The 12,488-nt window shown below is 40.0% G+C and overlaps 1 protein-coding gene across 7 annotated transcripts in view; it reads right to left on the bottom strand.

The window, feature by feature from the left end:
* The window catches only part of Rapgef4 (Rap guanine nucleotide exchange factor 4), a 281,593-nt gene that overhangs the window by 207,602 nt on the left and 61,503 nt on the right, over positions 1-12,488 (bottom strand). For 2 of the 7 annotated variants that reach the window (XM_048812495.1, XM_048812496.1), the window contains exon 1: positions 6,835-7,230. The exons of 4 other annotated variants lie outside the window; for them this stretch is intronic. Coding sequence is in view for 2 of the 3 variants with exons in the window: in XM_048812496.1 (XP_048668453.1) it covers positions 6,835-6,846 (12 nt within the window). In the remaining variant the exon portion in view is untranslated. Of the gene's footprint in view, positions 1-6,834; positions 7,231-12,488 lie in introns of those variants that run through there. One more of the 7 variants, XM_015479323.2, reaches the window with a different exon arrangement.

Raw genomic sequence — 12,488 nt, 5'->3', positions numbered from 1 at the left:
CAGAAAATTAATGCAAAAAGGATTTTGCATGTTGCATTTACTAATATGGTGTGAACATGATATCCTATAGCTTTAAGGCTTTATTAAAACTGGAGGAGGTATTATTTTTATATTTACTTTTTCATTAACTTTATTTTTATATTTATATATTACTAATCATGCACATTACTTTGAATTTTTTTTTATACCAGGAATTGAACTCAGGGTTACTCTACCACTGAGCCACATCCCCAGCCTTTTTTTATTTTTTTCAAAAAATCATTTATTCAAACATTGAAAATAGTGAAATAGCACATGTATAAAAAAAGACATCAAGAAACATAGAAATGATAAACATCATATGGAAGAAAATAATCACCTGTGCAGAAATGAAAGGTAGATGAAAGACAGGAAATTTTGATTAATTTTCTTGAAGCTTGGCTGTGAATACATGAGAAGTCATTTTAAAATATCTCTTGTTTCTGGGTGTTATACCTGAAATATTTTACAATTGTAATACATTTTCTCCTGTGGTACTAAACCACTCAGAAGTGAACACAGATTCAATTCCTAAAAGTATCTTTTAGAAAGTATATAAAAGTAAAGAGTTTAAGCTAGAATATTTGGGAGACACTGAAGCAGCTGAACTTTGAGACTCGATTCTGTGAATCAACATTGCAAATAGCTAAATGTATTGAATCAGGACCTGGGAAATGATTGAAGAAAATGTCAGCTCTTTTTTATTTTGAGACAGGATCTTACTAAGTTGCTTAGGGCTTCACTAAGTTGCCGAGGCTGACTTCAAACTTGCAATCCTCCTGTCTCAGTCTCCCAAATTGCTGGAATTATTGGTTTGTGCCCCCATTTGTCTGGCTAATTCTTAAAAAATACAAATTAAAATTGATTATTCTGATTTTCTATTTGAAACAAAGTCACATTTCACAAAATGTTCTCAGATTTAAGACATTGGAGAATGTTATACAATGTCCAACTTGTTAGGGTTAGTAAAACAGTAAACCAACAGGAACAAGCAAACTAAAACCTTACAAGTATGTTAGAGTCAATCTGCGTGAAAAAATCATGACTCAAAATGTCTTAATAGTTTTAAATCTTTTCACCTTATTTTCCTTTTCAAGAGGTTGAGAAAAGTCAAATGTTGTCTTGCCCAATAAGCCAATCTCTGACAATATTCAGCAAAAAATACTGTACGGAAGAAGCCAGTGAGGCTACTTCTGGTGAGCAGAACTTCCTATTATATACTCTGTTGGATGTTTTGAATTTTGTACCAAATGCATTTATTACCTAGTCTTAATAAGTTAAATAATTTCTTTGAAATAAAAACAGAATTCTTGCTGTGCACAATGGGCTGTGTTATGGTTGATTTCTTAAAATACCCTTGTCTGAGGTTGTCCAGTTAGCTTTACTGGAATTGTTAAATGTGGACACGTTTTTTTGGGGGGGCGGGGATATGGAGGGGAGGGGCAGGGGAACAAAGAATACAAATCCACACTTCTATGAAAACATCTTATTATAGTTCAGTCATTTTAAAACTGAATACCAAATGCCTAAATGAGCATTAGTGGAGCAGTGGATTCGTAAATTAGAAATATTTATTTTAAAATGGGCACAGAATCTCTATCTATAAAGTGTTTGTTTCCATCCCTGAAAGTTCACATTTTTCTAACTTTTTTTCCATGACAAAAAGTTTTGAAATGCCAATATCAAAGCCTTAAAGCCTGACGACAACTATTTTCTGTTTCTGCTCCCTCCATGAGAAATCCAATAATGATGTGTTAAAATGAGAGTCAATTTTCAGTTCTCTCTCCCATGAAGAGGGAATAGGCTACCTAATCTGGTCTATAACCTTTTAATTCTACAGAAAATGGCTCTTAATCTTTTGGGGAGTAACAGACCCCTATCAGATTAAAGGGTATGGACCCTCTTTGCAGAAAGATGAACATACATATAAAAGATATCAAAGGTTAAATAGCTGGTTCATGAACTCCCCAGGGTTATGAATCCCAAATTAAAAGCACCTGTTGTGAGCCTATCCTCTTTTTCTGATGTTCCATGTAGACCTGACGGCCATGGACTAAATGAATTATCATATTTCTGGAAGACAGAAAGCTAAATTGGATAAAATTAGTTCATCTGTAGGAAAATGGATGGAACTTGAGATCATTATGTTAAGCAAAATAAGCCAAACTCAGAAGGTCAAGAGTCATACATATCTCTCACATGTGAAAGAGAGGAAGGGGGGGGGGAAAGAGTGGGGGAATTTCAGGAAAATCAGTAGAAAATAGATACCTGAGGGTGGGAGGAGGAAAGTGCTGGGGGGTGATACTGGCCAAATTATATTGTTATATTTTGTGGATGTATGAATATGCAACACTAAATCCCATCCGTATGTATAACTATAATGCACCAATAAAAAACAATGTGGAAAGAATTTTTTAAAAAGCAGAGACCCACCATGAAATGTGAAATCCACATGACCATGATGTCCTTTAGTCAGATCAGGCACTTTGATCATATCATGAGTCCCTCAGTGGGTTGCTCCTCAGGGAACGTTCCTCCAACTTATGGAGGAACAGGTGAAAATAAATGATGTGCAGCACTTCTGTTACCTGGGGACCAGGCCTGACGGTGAACTCCTGCTCTGCAGCGTCCACAGAGACCCCACGGAAAGTGAGATGCACCAACTGATCAAGACCCAAGGCTAAATCTGGGAGAAACCAGATGCATCCCGAGTGTGTCCACACAGTCCTTAGTTCCCTCTGGGTCAGTTCTGAAGTCACTTTCAACCTCTTGCTTCAGATTATCTCAGGCCAGGACCCCTTAGCTTCCAGCTTCCTTGTCAGTTTTGGGGGACCTTAAATCTTCCCTGAACCAAAGCAACTGTAGGTGTTGGCCTTCCTGATGATCCCCATCTCCCAATCAGATATCAAGTTCCCTAACAATCTATCTTCCTTTTTTGATCATGGGTCTCTCTCTCTCTCTCTCTCTCTCTCTCTTACCAGGAATTGAACCCAGAAGTGCTTAACCACGGAGTCACATCTTCAGCCCTTTTTATTATTGCTGAGACTGGCCTCAAACTTTTTAATCCTCCTGCCTCAGTCTCCCAAGTCACTGGAATTACAGGCATGTGCTACCATGCCCAGCAGGTCATTTTTTTTTAAGTATTTTTTTTTTTTAGTTGTTGATGAACACAATACCTCTATTTTTTTTTATTTATTTATATGCAGTCTGAGAATTGAACCCAGTGCCCCACACATGCTAGGTAAGTGCTCTACTACTGAGCCACAACCCCAGCCCTGGTCATTTTCTTTTCTTTTCTTTTTAATATTTATTTTTTAGTTATAGTTGGACACAATACCTTTATTTCACTTTTTTTATGTGGTACTGAGGATCAAACCCAGGGCCTCCTATGTGCAAGGCAAGTGCTCAACCGCTGAGCCACACCCCAGCCCCTGGTCATTTTTTTTTTTTTTTTTTTTTTGATCATGTGTATTTCATCTCCTCGGGAGGAAGTTCAGCCTCCTCCCAGTCTTTCCTTCAAAGACAAATATGATTTTATAAACAGACCTGCAAGAAGCAACAGGTGTGAATGAGCGGCCATTATTTCTTCCCTGATATTATTCATCTGATGTGGATGACAGCAGATGTTAAAGGAGGTGGCATTTGGGCTGGATCTTGGGTTGACTCGACAAAGAGACCAGGAAAGCACAGCAGAAACAGTAGTTAGCAGACCTGAAGCAGGGATATTTCAATAAGAATTTAACCTTCAGGTCTCTGGATTGCCACTTCTGAGCTTCTTACAAGGTTTTGCTCCAAGAGAGCCAGCAGGCACATGGCTGGTCTTGGGAGGGGCTTGAAGAGGACCTCAGAAGGGGAAAAAGAAAAAAGGATATCCAAACCCAGTTCAGTCCTCAAAAAAGGCAAGAAGATCTGAGGCCCCCCAACTCCATAAGAGTCAGAAAAGTTTCCATGTTTATCAAACATTATACATTTTCTGGGAACTTATCCTAGAGAAGTAGTTCTTCCAGTACAGACCAGGGACATCGTGGGCTCCCCAAATTCTCAGAAGATCCATGAATCCAAAACTCTTTTCATAATAATACTAAGATAAGACTTGCCTCTTTTATTCTCATTCTTTCACAAGGGCAAGCATAGAGGTTCCCGGGAACTACCTAATGAAAGATGGCACCATTGCCCTGAGAGGGTGTGCCTGTAGGATCGTGGAATTAGGCAATGTTCTTGCAACTTATTTTCACACGACATAGACAAGCTGTAATTCAGAAAACCTTGAATAAACCCCCCATGCTCGTCTCTCCCACATGATTGCCATTATCACTTAAATCTGGCAGAAACCCCAATTTGAAAACACACTAGGAAATTCAACACAGACTAGCAAGGAGCAAACAGATCCATCACAGAGCTGTAGCCAGGGGCAAGGAGGCCAGCCAGGTATATGCTGAACCAGCAAGCACAGAGGAACACAAGGCTCTCAGCCCTGGTTGCCCACTAGACCCACCTGGGCTACTTTAAGAGGTCACAGATGCCAGACCTCATCTTCTAGTGATTCAGAATTCACTGATTTAGGTAGAGTGAGGCATGAGAGGAAAAAATAAATAAAAATAAAAACTCCCCCAGGTAATTCTAAGTAGAATCAGTTTAAGAACTATAAGTGGACATAACTGGACATGTGGATGGACATAATACCTTTATTTTATTTATTTATTTATATGTGGTGCTGAGAATTGAACCCAGTGCCTCATAGTATAGAGGCAAGTGCTCTATAGTGAGCCACAACCCTTTCACAAAAAATGAAAGATACCATAAAGTTCTTCTCCCTGTCTATAGTTTGATAGAACATGAACTGTTGCCCTCTATTTTATTCTTTCCATTCACATAATTTGTGGCTTCTTTCATCTGCAAACCAAAAAAGAGGGAGACACTGTATTTTTTAACACTTAAGGCATATAAATAATCAATGGGCATTAACCTTGACTCTCTCCAATCCTCGAGGTAAGATTTAAGTCAAGGTATTTCTGTTGTACAATAAGGTGGCCCAGGAGGCTGGAGTGCGCTGCAGGAAGTCATCCCACAAACTTGGGTTAAACCAGGAATAGATCAGCATTTCAGGCCAGACCACGCGACCACATGAATGGCCTGTGGAAGGTCTGTCGTGCATTCCTTGGTTTAGGGTAGACAGCTCAGAACACTGAGGTCAGGGACATCAACCAGGGTCAAGACTGCAGGAACCTAAGAGGCCAGCACTGTGACCAAATTTCCTGCTTTTTCTTTCTTGGTGTCAAACACCACCCCAGCCCTCTAACCTCTCACCAGAATCCTGGAATTGGTGCACAAGAGGAATCTGGACCCACAAGAGCAGGAAAGTCGCACAATCATAGGGCTTTCTACGCATAAAGAGCTTAAGGAGAGCCACCAGTCCACACCAGGAGTTCCTTCTAGAAGTCTCAAGTTCTTAGAGGCTTTCCCATTTTAAACTGCCTCTGCCTGGGGTCCCATGAACCCTCACTGTGAATTTCTCCAGATGATGACTGAAAACAAACACCACACAAAGCTGGGCCTGGGGAAATGCAGCACATGACACTCTCCTTGATTAGACTGCCTGGGGCCCCACAGAGGAGGGGGAGAGGGCAGAGAGCAGACTCACAAGGAAGGAGCCCTGCCCCTCCCTCAGCACAAGGCTGCCGCCAACGCCATCATTTGATTAACTGGCCCCAACCCTTTTGGGATGCTGATAAACAGCAAAAGAATTCTGAAGCAGAGCTCTTTTGTGGATATGAAACAAAACCCTGGCTGAAAATAAACCTCCCCAGAGCTCCCCCCATGACCTCCAGACACCATCTCTTTCCCAGAGTATTTTTCAGTTTGTCTCATATTCAGTTAATCTTACATTTGTGCATATGCTGGTCTATCTTATCCACTACACTGTAAACCACAGGGGAGCAGACAGGGTGGCTTTTGCACCTCCCCGTGGTGGGAACCAAGTATGCTTGTTGTGTGTGACAGAAGCTTTTTAGAAGTGAATGAGGCAAGCAGCCATTGGAAGGGCACAGTGCCCAGCTTGCTGGCAAACGAGGAGGCATAGAACCTTTGGGCACAACGGAAGACCGGAGTATCCACTGCACACTCCTGAAATGAAACCTCCAGGGAGCCTCAGCAAGAGGAACGACTACTGGTCACAACCAGCATGCTGGGCAGCAGCTGGGCAGCCTGCATCTGCCAGCCAGGCCTTGATCTATTCAGACCCCCTGATCATCTTCTGAGAAACAGTGAGATCACTGCTTGGGGAGCAAGTGGGGCTTTGAGTTATCAATAATGTAGCAGAATTTTCATAAACACTGAGGACTTCACATAATCTGAGAGCTACAGTCAAGATACCTCCCCTGGGCACCCAGCGAGTAAAATACCATCACACTCAATCTGTTCCTGGCCCAAAAATTCATTTTTAATATATGCCATTCAAATATGTCACTGGATAGATACATATATTTAATATTGATGTGATAGATATGATTCTGCCTAGTTATAAACAACTACATTTCTCTTCTAGAAATATATTTAAGATCATGAGACTAAATAAATATTCTTCACTATCAGAAAAAGATAAGCTCCCCCCACACCCACAGCACAGACACCATAAACAAAGATGAAATCAAATTATGGCAGTGCCATGGTACCTATGTAGGTCTGGTGAAAAATAATTAGAAAAGCCAGAGATGTTAGCATAATTCCTCCAACCGAATGTAAACCGTGACATGTACCATGTCCCCACTGTCCCATCCTTCACGGAAGAACAGAGAAGAACAGAAAGACTCGTCTGACCTTGTAGAGCATGCGTCCCTCTTTTCCTGTCTCTCAGAGCTCTCAGACATCCAGTGAACAGCTACCCTTTATCTGGGCAGCAAACGTGCCTTCATCCCCGGCAGTCCCCTGTTCACATCTGTTACTGAGCACCTCTGGTCCACAGAGAGTAACAGAGCTGAAGGTTTTCCAGGAATGCTGAGGCAGTCAAAGGTGATGAGAAAAGACTTCCTTTTTTTTTTTTTTTTTTCCCCTATGTTTAAACTTTAGCTAACTCCTAATAATCTCACTCCTTTTCTTTCTGCATTTGAATTACTTTGCCACTCCACGGAAAAGCTTGAAGACAGAGGAGTGAGCCCCTGATGCTGACATGAGGTCCAAGTCATCGGATCAGGCTTCCGTTTAGTTTCAAAGAATCAGAGCTGTGAGTAGAGAGACCAGGGAACCAGCCAACAGGATGTGTGTGGCTGGAGTTCCTGGCACCAAGTCTTGGCTTTCATGTTTATTTTTGGATGTATTTTTCTTAGCCCTTTGATGCAAATTTCTGGCCTGGGAAGTAACCCTAACAGTACAAGTTCCAAAGTTGCCAAAAGTTAGCTGAGGCTTCTGACTTGGGAGAATTCAGGCCCCTTGCCTTCTGAGCTCTGATGCTCTTCAGATGAAGTGTGAGTCCCCGAGGCAATAAAAGGAAAGCCAGGGGGTCCTGCCTCAATATCCCTGGCCCTAAACATCCACTGGAAACACCATTCCACCTGGCAAGCCTACCACGAATGCAAAAGGGAAACAAGCCAAAATGGTTAGCATGCTCAATGAAGCCATAAAACCCACCCAGAGGACTCCTGAGATACTTACGCTCTGAGATTTTGTTGTAGGTATCTGGCTTTCATTTTTCTGACAGCCACTGAGAGAGATCATCCTACCTATTCAAGCAGGAGCAGATGCCTCTGGAAGGTATATTATTCTAATAAGGTTTTTAAAAGCAGCAACAACTGAGCTGCTGTCCGTTCTTACTCTCTCAGTGGCTTGAAAGATTATTAATGGAAAGAGGGCCTTTCCTCCTATCTATTCTAAAAGAAGCAATAAACAGAAACAACTAAAAAGCTTTTCACAATTGCCAACATATCTGGTAGAATCTTCTAGGGAAAAAAAACACTTAAAATTAGGAAACAGAGAGAGATGTAAACATATTTCTTCAAAGCATTCATTACTCCTAGAAATATCTGTTTACTAATTGCTTTCAAACATGTATGTATACCTTTTATTTTTACCATTCAGTTTTATATCTCATAAAGCATGAAATAGATTTTCAGTCAGTGACAATATTTACTGAGATCACAAACACATTTGGGGAATAAATTCTGCTATACCAATTACTACAACCAAGCACTGGTTCTCCGTGACATGTTTTGCCCTGATTCAAATAAAATCACAATAGTGTCCTGAGAGATGTCTGAATAACAATGATAATGGAAGAAACACTTTTATTGTGACACAGGTCATTTTACTCCAATCTTTATATTTTTCAAAGAATTTATTCTTAAATATGTAATATTATTCTGAACATGTTCAAACATGACTCACAGTATTGGAATTTTTTTTTTTTTTAACGAGAATGATGTTCATGCGATTGAAACAGTGTCGGTTATAGAATGAGATGTTTGATAACCCGGTGGTACACTGCTAGTTCTTGGGTAGTGATTTGACCGCGACTGTCTCTCACATCTACTTCCCTGAGTACATTGGACCCTCACGTCATTTCATGTCATGCATGTGAAAGATTCCACGTAAAGATGTCAAAACATGCCACAATCCTGAAAGAACCCTCAGACTACATGAGATATGAAAGGAGGAAGAAAAACAAAAGGAAAAAAGAATGAAAACCCTCAGTGTTGTTGCTCTAAGCCAGCAAAAACCCTCCTGTACTACATATGCTGAGAAGAGATTCATGGAATTGGATCATAAATCAGTTTTATATTTATTCCAAGAGCCACCATCCATCATACATACCCATAATCTTGGATCAACTATTAATAACTGGCTTAAATTCCCAAGCCTCCACTTAACCACTTTGCCATTTAGCTTTCCTCACTAAGGGCAGAAAATGCCACCAGTGTCAGAGTTTAAATTATAAATTATAATTGTCTCAAGAACTAAAAATGGTATTCCAACACTTTCAAATTAATTCTCTTCTGGAAGTAATTCAGAAACATTACCTCCAGTCTCTCCCCTCTCCTCTCTTCCTAGCTCTTCCTCCCTCCTGAGATGTTACTGAAAAATGAGATGTTTTATACCCTGGTTAATATTTACAAGTTCTCCTATCAAAGAGGCAAGAGAAGAGGGAGGCGCCATTGACCAACTCTGAATAAATTCACCTTAATTCACTCAAGCTAAGAAAGCATGACCTGACTTGAAGAGGGACCAACACCGTATCTCTGAATCTGACCATAAATCTGACCACTGCAAACTAAAATATGGAAAAGGAGGAGGAAAGAAAGCAGTTCTCACTAGGAAAGATATCGAGTAAAAGATAAGCATCAAGCTGCCCTCTCAGTGATATCTTAGGGCATGTTTATGTTTTTGAGGTATTTGCAGAGATAACTGAATAAATTGCTTCTGGTTACATTTATAACAATAATTTTTTTTTAAAAAAAAAACCTAGGTGTTGCCTATTTGACTTACAACAGAATAGACAATATAAAGCAAGAGATATTTGGGGTGAACTGAAAACCTCATGTGTGGCCTTCTGAGTACAAACCTGTGGAAGCCTGAGTAACCTGCCTTGAGCCTGGGAGGAAATAGAAATTTCCCAGCTTTGTGCTGCCATCAAAGCCCAAGCATAAGACACAAACACAGCTTTGCTCAGCCTATGAAAGAACTTTTTTTGACTATACTACCTATTACTGATTAGCCATAATTTTAAGTGAGAAGTAACTCAGAATCCTGATGGGAGTGTTTCAGGTTTCAACCCCTCTAAGTGACATCAAGAATATGTGTGTATGCAACTAAATATAAGGTGCTTACCATAAAATGGGACCACCATGACATTACTCAAAAGTAATGAGTCAAATGAGATGAACATGGAAATGTAGGCCACAATTAATTTATGTTGTCTTATTTTTACAATTTGGACCCCTGACCCAGACCTGACTCTGAGCTCTTACCCATTCTGCTGCCGCCTTCTCTCTGTATCTCACGGTTCAGTGGTGCCTCCACCTGAATCTGGAAGAAATCAGCCTTTTCTACGCAGTCCTTGTCTTCGCAATCCTTCCCTGCTCTGTGGCTGACACATCTAAGATTTCAGCTGACGGTATGAGCTTGGGTTTTGATATTGCTAGCAGATGTCACTAGTGTGATGGATGGTTGAACCATAAACCCTACTATTTGACATAATCAAGGAACAGGTGGTCTGGCTATCACACATTTTGCTTGTAGTTGGAGCTATATATGCCATCACCAAATATTCAAAGAACAAAAGTAAGATTCACTTAATGACAATAGGTTATACTCCAAAATTATATTATTGGCTTTGTTTTATTTTCTGTCTCCTCCATGTACAGCAGAAGCTTCTGCCCTGAGAATCCTGTCAATTTTGTTTATTGATACCTAACACACAGGAGATACTCAGCATTTGTTATATAAATGAACTGTAAAATAAATATCAATCTTTTTTTTTCAGAAGGTACTTTAGAATTATACATCTTCTTGGTATTATGTATGCACAAGCATAGCCATTTAAAAAGTTCTGATTAACAGGTCACTAGATAATGAGATAAGTGATTGAGGGTGGTTTGTGAACTTTAAATAGTGAACACGTTGACTGAGTATCTAATTCATACTCTGCACTTCATTGCAAGGACAGGCAAATGAAATGAAGTATGGTATGTGGACTAATCTCTTCCTTGGAGAATCCAGTCCTCCTTCTGTAAAAGAAGCCAGACTGAAAACTATCCATCCTTTTGAGCACTAAATGGCTCTCTGAATCTTGCCCCTGGCACACTAAAGTCAGCGGCAGAGGAGAGCAGAAATCAAGCTCTGAGGATTCAGTTGAGGGATTGGATCCACAGAGCTACAAAACACATGGTAAGGTTTTAGAGAGTAAGGTCTCAATATCAATGTCTCCATTTAATAATTTACCTCTAAGGGAAACACCTATAGAAGATGATCTAAGATATACTCAGGTACAACTTACCAAGGGATCAAGCACCACCACCAATTGTGGAGCAAGTGGGTTATTAGCAGTCTCCTGATACCCTCAGCATCACCCTTAGCATTTTCTTGCCCAAAATGTTTGATTGATCTAATTAAGATTTTAGCCCTAACTTCTATTTACAGGAAACCTGGGGTAAAGGTGTAAAAGAAGACATCATGAGAACAACTCATATAAATCTTGAACTTGGGGGAAATTGACCTGGCCTTTTAAATAAGTCAATGCCAAGGGGAGAAAGGAAAGGGAGAAAGGTAGAGAAAAACAAGAGAGGCAGAGAGAGGAAAGAGATTTAGATGTAACAATCAAATGTGATGCACGCTTTTTTCTGGAGCCTGGTTTGAAAAAAAAAATAGCTTATAAAAGATATTTTAAGATCAATTGAAAAAAATTGAAATATAGACTGGGTATTAAATGATATTAGGATATTATCATTAGTTTTGTAGAGACTAGCATTATGGGTATGTAGCAGGATACTCTAATTTGGGAGGAATACATGCTGAATACTGAGGATAAAATGCATGATGTTTATCATTCACATTAAAGAGCTCAGAACAAAACAAAGCTAAGACAGCTGGAGGTTAAAGATTGCTGAGCTAAGTGGGGTGCGCCAGTGCCCCCTGCACTCTTCTTTGCAATTTTGTTTGAAAATACTTTTAATAAATTTAATGTTCCTAGGCAGCAACTTCTCAAGAACTTGCTTCACAGCACTGAGGGCTCCTAATTAAAATACATTTTTAAATATTTCCACAAACCACCCTCTATCAAGCAATTTGAGCAAGTCGTCCCAGACAAAAGAGACGACGGAGCCGCATGGCAGGTAGGAGTCTTTTTTTTTTTTTTCTCCTTACACCAGTTTTCCAAATTCCCTTTTTGAAAAAGACTTTTCAGTTTACCTTTTAAAATGAAAGATCCACAAAATGGCTTATTTGCCTCAAGCCTGGTCCCTTTTAATTGACGGAAAAACCTCTCCACACACACCTCATGCAAACCGACTTTTGCTTTTCCTTCCTAAAACTAGCTTTTGTCTCTGAACTTTACAGAGCCGTGGGAGATCTTTAATATTTTCTAAGAGAAACATTTCAAACAAGTAACCCTGCAATTTATTCACTAGTGCCAAGAATAAAAGTAACAGGTTTCACCACCAAGGCCTTCCAAGGCTTTGCCTGACTTTCAAGGCCAGCGTCACTCATTCACCTGCAGCTGGGCCCCCCTAATGCATCCATCATTTGTTTGGCTCTGGGGGAAACTATTTGATTACACAAAATTCTTTTTAGATCAAGTTTAAAATCTTAGCCACACTGGGACAAGTGGCAAAGCCTGCCGGCTCAACGGGTTAACTCTTGGACATACTGAGCCCTGGACAAAGACAAGGAGCAGCCACAGGTTAAAATCAGAAGCTAAAAGAACTGAAAAGGAATGAGTGTCAGAGATGCAAAGCTTAGCTGGGCCTTTATAAGTGCTTTATTTG

The sequence above is a fragment of the Marmota marmota genome, unplaced genomic scaffold (genome assembly GCF_001458135.2).
Source record: "Marmota marmota marmota unplaced genomic scaffold, marMar, whole genome shotgun sequence".
NCBI lineage: Eukaryota > Metazoa > Chordata > Mammalia > Rodentia > Sciuridae > Marmota > Marmota marmota.
The sequence above is the reverse complement of the archived record's forward strand: the minus strand, read 5'-3'. Positions and strand labels throughout refer to the sequence as shown.